The sequence below is a fragment of the Salvelinus namaycush genome, chromosome 39 (genome assembly GCF_016432855.1).
Source record: "Salvelinus namaycush isolate Seneca chromosome 39, SaNama_1.0, whole genome shotgun sequence".
Lineage (NCBI taxonomy): Eukaryota > Metazoa > Chordata > Actinopteri > Salmoniformes > Salmonidae > Salvelinus > Salvelinus namaycush.
In genome coordinates, this window is record NC_052345.1 from 12,397,775 (window position 1) to 12,411,398 (window position 13,624).

The 13,624-nt window shown below is 41.6% G+C and overlaps 2 protein-coding genes across 2 annotated transcripts in view; one reads left to right on the plus strand and one right to left on the minus strand.

Annotated features, from left to right (window-relative positions):
- The window catches only part of LOC120032572 (syntaxin-8-like), a 46,277-nt gene extending 40,716 nt beyond the window's left edge, over positions 1 to 5,561 (minus strand). The window contains exons 1-4 of the mRNA XM_038978712.1: positions 5,453 to 5,561; positions 4,690 to 4,789; positions 2,889 to 2,983; positions 2,439 to 2,549 (exon numbers count right to left, since the gene is read on the minus strand). Of these exons, the coding sequence (XP_038834640.1) occupies positions 2,439 to 2,549; positions 2,889 to 2,983; positions 4,690 to 4,789; positions 5,453 to 5,469 (323 nt within the window). The 5' untranslated portion in view covers positions 5,470 to 5,561. The remainder of the gene's footprint in view (positions 1 to 2,438; positions 2,550 to 2,888; positions 2,984 to 4,689; positions 4,790 to 5,452) is intronic.
- A 1,547-nt stretch (positions 5,562 to 7,108) lies between these two features.
- Positions 7,109 to 11,606, plus strand: LOC120032686 (TBC1 domain family member 24-like). Its single transcript, XM_038978882.1, has 8 exons — positions 7,109 to 7,520; positions 7,760 to 8,135; positions 8,324 to 8,980; positions 9,376 to 9,531; positions 10,310 to 10,373; positions 10,468 to 10,566; positions 10,776 to 11,097; positions 11,428 to 11,606. Exons 1-8 carry the CDS (start codon positions 7,109 to 7,111, stop codon positions 11,604 to 11,606), a joined length of 2,265 nt encoding a protein of 754 aa, XP_038834810.1.
- Positions 11,607 to 13,624: the final 2,018 nt, after the last annotated feature.

Sequence of the window (13,624 nt, forward strand, 5' to 3'; positions counted from 1 at the left end):
GTTCACCTACTCTGCGTCTCACAAAGACGCAGCGGATGGAACAAAAAATCTAAAATTTGGACTCATCAGACCAAAGGACAGATTTCCACCGGTCTAATGTCGATTGCTTGTGTTTCCTGGCCCAAGCAAGTCTCTTCTTCTCATTGGTGTCCTTTAGTAGTGGTTTCTTGCAGCAATTCGACCATGAAGGCCTGATTCACGCAGTCTCCTGTGAACAGTTGATGTTGAGATGTGTTGGTTACTTGAACTCTGTGAAGCATTTATTTTGGCTGCAATTTCTGAGGCTGGTAACTAATGAACTTGTCCTCTACAGCAGAGGTAACTCTGAGTCTTCCTTTCCTGTGACGGTCCTCATGAGAGACAGTTTCATCATAGCACTTGATGGTTTTTGCAACTGCACTTGAAGAAACTTTAAAAGTTATTGAAGTTTTCCAGATTGACTGACCTTCATGTCTTAATGTAAAGTTGGACTGTCGTTTCTTTTTTCTTATTTGAGCTGTTCTTGCCATAATATGGACTTGGTCTTTAACCAAATAGGGCTATCTTCTGTATACTACCCCTACCTTGTCATAACACAACTGATTGGCTCAAAAGCATTAAGAAGGAAAGAAAAGCATTCCAGGTGAAGCTGGTTGAGAGAATGCCAAGAGTGTCATTTTTTTGATTTAACCTTTATTTAGGCAAGTCAGTTAAGAACAAATTCTTATTTACAATGACAGCCTACTGCAGTTAACAGTGGGTTAACTGCCTTGTTCAGGGGCAGAACGGCAGATTTTTACCTTGTCAGCTCGGGGATTTGATCTAGCAACCTTTCGGTTACTGGCCCAACGCTCTAACCACTAGGCTATCTGCCGTTATCAAGGCAAAGGGTGGCCACTTTGAAGAAGAAAAAATATCAAATATATTTTGATTTGTTGAACACTTTTTGGGTTACTACATGATTCCATATGTGTTATTTCATATTTTTTTATGTCTTCACTATTATCCTACAATGTAAAAAATAGTACAAATAAAGAAAAACCCTGGAATGAGTAGGTGTGTCCAAACTTTTGACTGGTACCCTATATTTTCCCGGGGTAGTTGAAACGGTAAGATCACATGAGTAAGATCAACTGTGTAATTCATTAGTTGCCATTTGATTTAGTTATGGGCCACCAATGTTCGTAATTGGGTGTGGGATCTATAAAAAGATAAAAGCAAGCGTTCCCTTCCCTCCCCGCTTTCAGCCCCTAAGTGGATTAATCCAAACAAGAAACATGTATAACCGGAGCAGTCTCAGATCAGACTGTTAAGAAAATAGTTAACGTTTCTAAAGTCTGCTCATTTGATCAATCGATGACTGATCCTGAGTTTTACCTCACTTTTACCAAACACGGCCATTCCACTATTCCTTGAAGGTAAATTGAAAACCTCTGTATCATCCCTGTAGCCTGTGTGTTATTAAAAGAACACGATCCTGTCAAATGAATGGGGTTTGACCCTCATTTAATTTCACATACAAAACATACTCAAACCCTGACAGCGGAAGTCCATGCCGTTACCACTGAGTGAGCGTTATTCATTTCACCTCCTGGCTGTCCAAATATATGTCACCTGGGATGGAGCTAGGTCATGCCCGATGCTAAGTAATGACTATTTTCCAAAGTGTTTTCCTAAGCTCCTGTACAGAGCTGTCACTACAATTAAGATTAATATGAGAATACAGGATATAGCCGGTGGAGTCCAGTGCTTTGATTGGTCCACTGGCAGATGAGGATGACAGGATGAGGATATGAGCTCAGCGGAGAGTGATAAACTATAAACTCGAAGAGCTTGGGTTGCACATCCGACCCCTTTAATTTTCTTACTGAGCCTCAGTGTACCAGTTTCGGGAAGTGCCAAGCGTGTGATCACCAGTGCAAGGCAAGCAAAGCCTCTTGATGAATGAGAAACGGAGCGATTTAGAAGTCAACTGCCCTGCGCCGGCCCCAATATGGCAGACTAGACTTCCAATGGCGTCGAATGGGCTCAGACAAAAGGTCGTACGGAAGTCCAAAGACTTTCTTTGCACACAAAGTTAGTGACCGGTGACTTATCCTCAAAAGAAACCGTGGATCCGTTAGACCCTTTAGACACATCTGGGCTGAGACAAAGTCAAGACTCTGATTAATTGGCAGCACTAGCAGATTGACAGAGATAGTTCTCTGCTGGAAGGATGGGCTTTGGTGAATCACCAATTGCCTATGACTGATGTTCAGGTTCTGGTACATTTACATTCACTTACAATGAGTGGCGTATGCTAAAAGGAGACTTAATGAGCTGTGTGTGTGTGTGTGTGTGTGTGTGTGTGTGTGTGTGTGTGTGTGTGTGTGTGTGTGTGTGTGTGTGTGTGTGTGTGTGTGTGTGTCTGTGTGTGTGTGAATGACTTATACTTAATGAACTGTAAGAGGGAGAAATACCTCGAGGGCTCTGGCTGTGTAACGTCACCCTTGAACGTGGCATTTAGCTGCTTGTCCCTGGTGACCAGGTCGTCAACAAGGTTCTGTCTCCGATCGGCTTCCGACTGCATTCTGGAGGGGCGGTTGTGTTAAGGTCGAGATTATGGTAAAAAAAATACAGAATTTAGACCCCACAACATGATTAACAAGGAAATGGACTATTATTTTACTAACATTCATCTATAAAGTAACAGACAATGCAAATCACAGATTTTCATTGCAGAGAGTGAAGAATTGATGCAATTTCTTACAAAACACTGCCCTCTACAGGACCTTTACATACAGGACCTTCACATACAACTACACTGCAGTGCCATGAATGTGAAACCAAACCGGTTTGGGGCACTGTGCTGCGTGTCATCAGTCACATGTCCAGGAGGACCAGTGATCATGTGGTGAAAGGAAGGATACATGCGCCGGGAGGACGAGACTCGGAGCAAACTCTCTCTGAGCTGGTTGATGTTCTGTTTCAGCTTCTGTAGCGACGCTCGCAGTGTCATGTTCATCTGGACAGACAAATAAACACTTCTACAATCAATTCCTAAACAGAAAATACAGTAGCTACAGTGCCTTCAGAAAGTATTCACACTCCTTTACTTTTTCCACATTTTGTTGTGTTACAGCCTGAATTTAAAATGGATTAAATTATGATTTTGAGTCACTGATCTACACACAATACCCCATAATGTCAAAGTGGAATTTTGTTTGTAGAAAATGTTAGCAATTAATACAAAATGAAAAGCTGAAATGTCTTGAGTCAACAAGTATTCAACCCCTTTGTTATAGCAAGCCTAAATATGTTCAGGAGTAAAAATGTGCTTAACAAATCGCAGAATAAGTTGCATGTACTCTTTCAGTGTTCAATAAAAGTGGTTAACATGATTTCTTATTAACTACGCCATCTCTGTACCCCACACATACAATTATCTGTAAGGTCCCTCAATCGAGTAGTGAATTTGAAGCACAGATTCAACCACATAGACCAGGGATGTTTTTCAATGCCTCGCAAAGAAGGGCACCAAATGGTAGATGTGTACAATTTTAAAAAGCAGATGCTGAATATCCCTTTGAGTGTGTTGAAGTGGTTAATTAGGCTTTCGATGGTGTATCAATATACAAGTCACTACAAAGATACTGGTGTCCTTCCTAACTCAGTTGCCAGAGAGGAAGGAAACCATTCAGGGATTTCACCATGAGGCCAATGGTGATTTTAAAACAGTTAGAGTTTAATATGGTTGTGATATGAGAAAACCGAGGAGGCATCAACATTGTAGTTACTCCACAATACTGACATAAATTACAGAGTGAAAAAAAGGAAGGCTGCAAAGAATAAAAATATTCCAAAACAGGCATCCTGTTTGCAACAAGGCACTTACTGCAAAAAAATGTGGCAAAGAAATGAACTTTTTGTCCTGAATAGAAAGCATTATGTTTGGGGAAAATCGAACACAACACATCACTGAGTACCACTCTTCATATTTTCTAGAATGGTGGTGGCTGCATCATGTTACGGGTATGCTTGTCATCGGCAGGGACTAAAGGATCAAAATAAACGGAATACAGCTATAATCACAGTCAAAATCCTAGAGAAAAACCTGAGTCAGTCTGCTTTCCACCAGACACTGGGAGATTAATTCACCTTTCAGCAGGACAATAACCTAAAACACAAGGCCAAATATACACGAGCTGCTTACCAAGACAACATTGAATGTTCCTGGTTGGCCTAGTTACAGAGAGATTTTGAGATAAATCGTCTTGAAAAACTATGGCAATACTTAAAAATGTCTGTCTAGCAATAATCAACTTGACAGAGCTTGAAGAATTTTAAAAAGAATAATGGGCAAATATTGTAAAATCCAGGTGTGCAAAGCTCTTAGAGACTTTTCCAAAAACACTGCAAAAGGTGCTTCTACAAAGTATTGAATCAGGGGTTTGAAAACATACGTAAATTATATATTTCTGTATTTCATTCAAAAAAAAGTGCCAACATTTCTAAAAACATGTTTTCACTGTCATTATGAGGTATTGTGTGTACAGTACAGTAGATGGTTGAGGGAAAAAAATCTATTCAATATATTTTGAATTCAGGCTGCAACACAACAACATGTGGAATAAGTCAAGGGGTATGAGTACTTTCTGAAGGCACTGCTATATACTTTTGAGGAAACAAATGTGTAGTTTAGCAGGTTGTCATCATAGTATCAACGCTTACCTTTGCAGGATTCCCTCTTGTCCTCTGTTGTCTGTTTCTTTCATGAATGTTCTCTGCAATTTCTTGGACAAGGCGGCAAGTGGCTTCATAATTCTGTAACCTACAAAAACCAGGTTGGTATACAATTATCGTGAGTAGTACTATAGTTGTATATGTAGTTAAAATACTTAGTGTATGAACCACTATAATAAAGCCAGTTCAAAAGAAGATGCTGCAAATCTTCAAGGTATAATAATAACAACAAACAAAACAATTGTAGACAAATTCATTTGGGCTGATTGAATGTGGCCAGCTTTGTCTCGAGTTTAGACTAACTGTCATTCAGCACTGGAGCTGTGTCATTTGAGTTCTTGGTGGTACTCAATCTAAATCACAAGATCTTTCTGCTTGAGCTCACGCTTGAGATGTCATCATGTGACGACAATTTGCTACTAGTAACGTTAGATACATTAGCTAGCTAGCTACTTAAGTCATAACCCTGCATACAGTATATTGTTATCAGCGAAAGTGCATTGTAATCAACTTCGTGTGAACTATCAATGGGAATAATAATATAACATACAGACTGACTTATCGAGTCAAGTCGTAGCTAGCTATTTCTTTTTAACAGTAGCTGGTTAAAGGGACACGAGTTACTGTTACTGTAGCTAACGTCAACTATCTAGCTAATAACACAAATATATAGGTTTGAAGACGTATTTCTATATTTTATCCAAATGCCATCTTAAATATACTCATAATGTCCACCTTAAAAGCAGCTTACCAGGGATCTTGAGACATGTTAACCACTTATAATTAATGAATTTGTCGATATTTACTCCATCAATTGTCTGATAAGCAGGGAGCACTTCCTGTTTGGGTGTGACGTCAGGATGGTGTCCTGTGAGTAACAAACTTTCAGCCGTGATTCGTTTACTGTAACCTCGATGTTGCTTTGACGAGAAGCTGATCAAATGAATCCAAATCAAATAAATTGTAATGTTCCTCTCTGACAGAGCTGCTGGTGTCCCCAAGTTCCACACCAGACTCACTGTAGCCTGCAAACCAAATGTTAATTCACAGTTTACAAATCTTCCATCCAGTCTCTGTCACTGTGTTGATGTGTATCTACCCTCTTAGGCTCATTCATCCATTATTAAAATAAATAAATAAAAAAGACAATATCCAAATAATTTATAATAAATATTATGACTTCACTTGTTTCTATTTATTTATAGAGCTGTGGCTGTGTGGCCTTGGCGACAGCCAGCAATGTAATTATTTTTGTTTTGGTGGAATAAAGGTCAATAAAGGTCGACATACATGTTTTGTTGTTTTTGAAATCTGGAAAATGTCAACATTACCTCACGTTGCCCCCTGTTTGTCTAGTGATATGGAAGTCCCTATTGTAACATTATGTTAGGATTATGACCACTACTAGTATAAACATACTGTAGGCTACAGCTCCTTCAATCATCAAGATAGGCACTGAGTTTGTTTTTCCTCAACAACATGTAAGCCCCCATTTAAATTGATATATTTACATAGGTTTCTTTGTTTCATAGCAAAACAATGTGTGTTTTGATCAAAACAATATCTGTTGTGTGAAATGATGACCTTTGCTAATTCTAGGAATAGAGGCGCTCATTTGGCACGCCCATGTTTTCCTATAAAACAGTTTCATAGAGCTATGTTCCTCCAGGAAAAGGGAAGGGAAAGGAAAATGCATTCAACTGAGATGGGTCTTCCGCATTTAACCCAACCCCTCTGAAAAGACTTAGAAAGTAAAATAATCTTTAATGTTTTTTGCTAAATGCTGCCATAAACATGTAAACTAACAAGAAAAGATAAACCCAGGCAAACCCAGATACCAGATACAATACCAGATAAACCCAGGAAGATAAACTGGTTAAAAGTAGGACACATGCTTTGTGAGAACACTCAAGTCTGAATCGTCATGATTTTCACACATATTTTGATATGTCTAAGTGTGTATGAAAATAATAGCATAGCCATTCACTGCCCATATATGGCAATGGAGACTGTCCTTTACACAGTAGCCTATTATCAAATGAAACAATAATCTGCCACTTCAGTGATGTTTTGATTTTATTGCTCTAGTTCATTCGTTGCTGTCCGCTGGTGTTGGAAGTCGAAGAAAGGAGGCATTCCTTGTCGCCACAGTAATGGAACTTAAGTCAGAGGAATTTTCCACTCAGAATACACAAAAACACTGTAAACAAACCCATATCACTTTCTGTGCTGGTCACCTGACCAACTGACAACTGTGTATGAAACCTACATCCACAAGGCACTCAGATGAAAAACATGACAAGGGAAGTATACCGCCACTGGAGACTGTCTTGTCATTGATATAGAGGAGAACTTGACATTTGCAGAGGAGAATACTGTACCAGACAGCATGATCCATGTTTCAAGAATGCCCAAGTTCTCCACTTGTGGGACTATAAGTTTAGACCCGTCTCCTATGGAAACAACCGCTGACCAGGACCAGGACTTGAGCTCAGCAGCCAGACACAGAAGACCCAGGTCCCATTCCTACTACAGCTCAGAGGACGCCAAAAAGTATGGCGTAGAGACGGCGACAGATGAGAACTTTGTCAGGCCACGCTCCAGGTCTTTCTATAGTTACGAGACGTCTGAGCTCCACAGAGAGGGGAACTTTACCAGGTCCAACGCCATGAGGCCGAGATCCAACTCCCTGGAGAAGAGTGGGGACGGAAAGACGGAGAAGAGTAGTGCAGATGGGAATCAGGGGATCATGGCTCGGCTCAAATCCAAGAGATCCAAGTCCAACACCAACAAACACTTGCCATGCAGAGATCTCAATGGTATGCAAATTACCATATGTTTAAAAGTGTCCAATTTATGTTTCTTTGACAAATTATGTTTTTTAAAATATTTTGCCATATGCCTGATGTTATATGAAGAACAGAGGGGGAGAAATGCAGAATATGCACAAACACAGTGTACTTAATCCAAAACAGGAATGTTACTGTGGATGAACACAGATTTATAATAATTTATGAAATAATCAATTTATTAATTTCTTCCTTCCTCTCTCCAACAGACAGAAGAGGCAGTCTGAAGGGTGTACCCATGATGACCATCTCTGAATCAGACAACTGGGAGATCAGCTCCTGCTCTGGCATGAAGTATGGCCAGTTTGTGGACTGGGAGAAGATCGACCCTGAAGCTTCAGAGCGCTACCAGAGGATCCTGAAGTCGGACCACCAGGAGCTGAAGACCATGGGTCGATCAGGGTTCTGGGCCATGCCCCATACACTGAGGGCCAAGGCCTACTATCATATAATTCATGGTATCAACTGCAGGTCCATCAAACTGGATCGAGATCGTTACCAGGATGTGGCCAAGGTGCTCTTCGGGGAGCAGAAGATGAGCACACACCCGTTCCCTGAGTACATGGATGATGGCGTGATCCCCAGGTACTGACTATGAAGCTATCAGAGAAAAACGGTTCAGATGATCAAATCATGAACAAATCATTTTTGTCATTAAACTTTGATAGGAAAATTGCAAGTTTATCATGCTTTTTCCAATATTGCATGTACATCATGTTATGATCATAACATGATAACATAGCAAGTGTCTTTGTTCTTCTTCCCACCCCCAGGTACTGCCTCAACAAAGCTGGTCTCAATTCTGTCAAAAAGGTCCTCCTCTGCATCGGCAAGCATCTCCCGGACATCAACTTCTGCCCAATCCTCCCAGCCTTGGTGGCTCTCCTCCTGCATTTCAGTGAAGATGAAGCAGAGTGCTTCCACAGCATCTGCCGCCTCATCGCCTACAATGACCCCAACAAGCGCTATATTGACCAGACTTTCCTCACCTACCGGGCCTCCTGCATGACCTTTGGCGACCTGGCCAACAAGTACTGCCGCGGCATCCGCAAGCTCATCGCCAGCTCCCACCAGAACCTCTTTGAGTTCTACTCCGATTGGATCGTGTGGATCTTTGCCGACCTCCCCTTCACATACGCTATGAGGGTCCTGGATGTCTATCTTCTGGAGGGTTACAAGGTTCTCTACAGGGTGGCTCTGGCTCTTCTCAGCTTGTACAAGGTCTCGGTTTCGTCTCGTGTCGCCGACGTGGAGGACTTCAGGAGAGACATGAAGAGCTTTGTGGAGAACGTGGCGCGTCACTGTACGGCGGAGAAGCTGCTGGAGAGGGCCTTCAGCATCCAACTGGCCACGCGGAGGGAGCTCAACCTACTGTTCAACGCTAACAAGGACTCGCTCAGGCAGAAGGGCATCAGTATCCACCAGAAGCGGTGAGGCTGTTGGTCAAGGGAGTTCTTCGAGAACATGTTTCTACTCTTGTTGAACATCTAATTGATCCACTCTCTGTTAACGGAAAACAAAAGATAGCAAGCCATCCCCAAGTCAGCCCTATTTCTCATAGGATGATTATGACAGATTACCTCCAGCTCAGTTTGTTATAGAGATCCTACAGTCGTTCTACTAAACTATTCCTAGATACTGTATCCTTTTGATCTATAAACAGTTTACAGCTGTGGAACTTGGGGACACCAGCAGCTCTGTCAGAGAGGAACATTACAATTTATTTGATTTTACTTTCTGAGTTCCTTTATGTTCATCTGTAATCTGAAGATACGCTTCAAAATAAATATTTACATTCTCTAACTGTTTCTGTTCCTCCATAAAGGCAGTCATGCCAGGTAGTGGATTTTGACAGCTTCAGCTCCAGCGTTGTCACGGGGACAGAGATGAGGATTGTCTGGGCCTGGATCCCTGAACGCTTTGCCCTCTTCAATCCCAAAAGGCTGTTCAGCACCAATGAACATGGCCGAAGCCTGGCCTCGTAAGTGACTTTTATTCACTATTTTACCTTAGTAGTGGATCAAGTAGTGAAGACATGTACATTCAGCAGCCCAGAACTGTCTACAGTAAATTCAACAGCCCAGAGCTGTATAAACTCACCTTATGGTTCAGTTACATAATAGTGAAATGCTGTGTTGTTAGTATCAACAACATTATTGCCTTAAGGTGCATGACCAAGTGTCCTCCAGTTTGTTGTCTGGAACAGTTAACGTGGCATCGGTTAACAACAGTTATTCATGTCTTTAGAAGTGTTCTGTTGGTCTGTCAGGAGAAAATGTTGTAGATAATATTAATCAGCACTTGCAAATCCGTTTAGAAATGCTCTGAATAACTATGTCACAATTACTGGCTGTTGTCTCATCCTAGAGCTAGTCAAAACGTTGAGACGCCAATAGTTATTTTTCTACGCTATGAGGAATCTCTATGCATGTTGACTCTGATGTCCTTCAAAGAGTTTGATTGGGATTCTCTGACTTTCCCTTGTCACTGCGCTCACACGTACCTGCCTCAGCAGACATGCTTTTGAATTGGTTCTAGCCATACACAGGGTGGTCATGACAGGATGTGATGACCCCAATTAAAAGTCTGACCCTGACCAGGACGTGACCCATCCAGTGAACTTTGAACTTTCACCCCATAAAGACATTCTAAGGGGCTGGGATTGTTGAATAACCGTTGTCTAAAAACATTACAAGTTGCATTGCCATTGTTCACTGTGAGTGCTTAAAGTAGTAATTACATTTTTTTCTCATTTAAAGATTTTATTCCTGTGTTGAGGGGCATGAGCCAGCCATCTTGCTTCTGAAAACTGTGGATGAAGAGGTGAGTTTACAGTAGCAGACAACCTTTTTTTTGTCTATTTTTTGACACTCAACTAGATTCTATGCAGACTTCTTACCCCTGTGTCACTCCACAGGTCTGTGGTGCCTTCCTGTCGACAGATTTGATTCAGCGGAAAAAGTATGATTCAGAAGAACCTGCGTATTTTGGGACTGGGGAGAGCTTTGTTTTCACGGTGAGAGAAATGACAATCTACAGATCTGAAATAGCTGATTTTGCAAATGTTTTTCCTTTGATTCTGAACAATTGTGTTAGCGTAAAAAATGCTGGTTGAAATCTTTACGGATCATGCCGTAGAAGAACACAGGCTCCATTCCTTTCCCATGTCAATCAGTCAATTCAGGAACTTAATTGTTCATTGTTCTTAATTCGTTGTTCTTTCAGCTTCGTCCAGGCATGGAGCGTTACCAACGGGCTGTGGTTCACATTACGGCCAAGAGACAACCTTCTCCAGACCTTCGAGCTGCTAGGGTCTGTGTATACACTTCCTCTGGTAAAGAGGACTCCTCCTCTACCCCAGTCTCCACCACCTCTACGACCAACCACACCACCCTGACCTGTCCAGCCGGGACCCTCCAGGACCCCAGCTACATGACCATTCCCATCACCACCTCCTCCCCCGGACCTCTCTCCCCCTCACCCAAGAGGGCTAAGGAACAAGGGGCCTTCATGTTCATCGCCGGAGACCACGAGAGGCTAGTCATTGGTAAGCTGCTCATATGTATGCTAAAGTGTTTGCTGTTCAGAGTCGTTGGTAGAGTGTCACAAAGAGTGATCAACAACCTTCTGAAACCTGAATAAGCCTGATGGCCTAAGGAACATTCTTGCCAGAGTTTTTGCAGCGACTTTGACGATGGTGGTAGGGGAAACAGCTTAGGGGTTCTCACATGGCATATTCTTTGTATCCGCCCTTTGTATTCTTTATGTTGATGTCAACATTACTGAGAAGTGCAGCAGCTTGAAGTGGGCTGCTGTTATTACTGTAAATTCAATGCTGACATCTTTTACAGTGAGCGTGATGTGTTTGTCTCACCAGGTGGCGATGGGGGTCACGCTCTCTGCCTCCAGGCTGATCTGGAGGGGGGCTACACGGAGCGATGTGACACCTTCGAGAGCGACGCTCTCTGCAAGAGACACTTCAAGATCCAGTCACTGGAAGTGTGGGGAATTCAGAACTCCATCTCGTTCTCACACTACTTCTCTTACTGTCATTAAAAGAGGAGGCTGACATATGGTTCCACCTCTTATATGAACTGGTTTCTCCTAATTCTGTTGTTCATTTGATTAGACTGTATTTGTCTTAATGTTTATAATGAAATATTTTCTATTCACACAATTCAACTTAGTTATGTGTGTGGATGACAATGACCCATAGGCTAAACTAAATAAGGTTTTTACAGTGCATTCGGAAAGTATTCACACCGCTTGACTTTTTCCACATTTTGTTACGTTACAGCCTTGTTCTAAAATTGATTAAATCGTTTTTCCCCCTCATCAATCAACACACAATAACCCATAATGACAAAGCAAAAACTGGTTTTAGACATTTCTGCAAATGTATTCAAAATAAAAAACTGAAATATCACATTTACATAATTATTCAGACCCTTTACTCGGTACTTTGTTGAAGCACCTTTGGCAGCGATTACTGTCTCAAGTCTTCTTGGGTATGACGCTACAAGCTTGGCAGGCCTGTATTTGGGTAGTTTCCCCCATTCTTCTCTGCAGATCCTCTCAAACCCTGTCAGGTTGGATGGGGAGTGTCGACGCACAGCTCTTTTCAGGTCTCTCCGGAGGTGTTCGATCGGGTTTTCATCAAAGATCTCTCTGACTAGTCTCCCAGTCCCTGCCGCTTAAAAAAATCCCCACAGCATAATACTGCCACCACCATGCTTTACCGTAGGGTTGGTGGCAGGTTTCCTCCAGAAAGGATGCTTGGCATTTAGGCCAAAGAGTTCAATCTTTCATCAGACCAGAGAATCTTGTTTCTCATAGTCTGAGAGTCCTTTAGGTGGCTTTTGGCAAACTCCAAGTGCGCCGTCATGTGTCTTCTACTGGCTTCAACTGGCCACTCTACCATAAAGGCCTGATTGGTGGAGTGCTGCAGAGATGGTTGTCCTTCTGAAAGGTTCTCCCATCTCCACAGAGGAACTCTGGAGCTCTGTCAGAGTGGTCATCGGGTTCTTGGTCACCTCCCTGACCAAGGCCCTTCTCCCCCGATTGCTCAGTTTGGCCGGGCGGCCAGCTCTATGAAGAGTGTTGGTGGTTCCAAACTTCTTCCATTTAAGAATGATGGAGGCCACTGTGTTCTTGGGGACCTTCAATGCTGCAGAAATTTGGTACCCTTCCCCAGATCTGTACCTCGACACAATCCTGTTTCGGAGCTTTAAGGACAACTCCTTCGACCTCATGGCTTGGTTTGTACTCTGACATGAACTATCAACTGTGAGACCTTATAGACAGGTGTGTCCAAATCATGTCCAATCAATTGAATTTACCACAGGCGGACTCCAATCAAGTGGTAGAAACATCTCAAGGATGATCAATGGAAACAGGATGCACATGAGCTCAATTTTGAATCTCATAGCAAAGGGTCTGAATACTTGTGTAAATAAGTTTTTTTTTTTTTTTTTTTTATACATTCGCAAAAAAAATCTTCAAACCTGTTTTTGCTTTGTCATTATTTGGTATTGTGTGTAGATTGATGAGGGGGAAAATGATCTAATCAATTTTAGTATAAGGCTGTAACATAACAAAATGTGTAAAAAGTTTAGGGCTATTTGAATTGTGTGCTATATTTGTTTGTTGATTATTCATCTACTTATCGATGAGCATGTATATTTGTGCATATGTTAACAGGGTTGCAAAGGGAGGATATACAGGGCCTTCAGAAAGTATTCACACCCCTTGACTTTTTCCACATGTTGTTGTGTCACAAAGTGTGATACAAATTGATTTAATTTACATTTTTTGTAAAATATCTACACAAAATACTCCGTATGTCAAAGTGAAAAAAAGTTATTATTATTATTGGAAAATAAAACAGTAATATATCTTGATTAGATAAATATTCAACCCCATGAGTCAATACTTGCTACAATCACCTTTGGCAGCTATTACAGCTGTTAGTCTTTCTGAGTAAGTCTCTAAGAGCTTTGCACACATGGATTGTACAATATTTGACCATTATTCTTTAAAAAATGTGTCAAGCTCTGTCAAGTTGGTTGTTGATC

What these genes read in the sequence shown, in the direction of transcription:
- LOC120032686 (XM_038978882.1), top strand. Translation starts at nt 7,109, where the DNA reads ATGCCCAAGTTCTCCACTTGTGGGACTATAAGTTTAGACCCGTCTCCT. An exon ending in GCCATGCAGAGATCTCAATG is followed by an intron (nt 7,521 to 7,759) that starts GTATGCAAATTA and finishes TCTCTCCAACAG; the next exon opens with ACAGAAGAGGCAGTCTGAAG. An exon ending in GATGATGGCGTGATCCCCAG is followed by an intron (nt 8,136 to 8,323) that starts GTACTGACTATG and finishes TCCCACCCCCAG; the next exon opens with GTACTGCCTCAACAAAGCTG.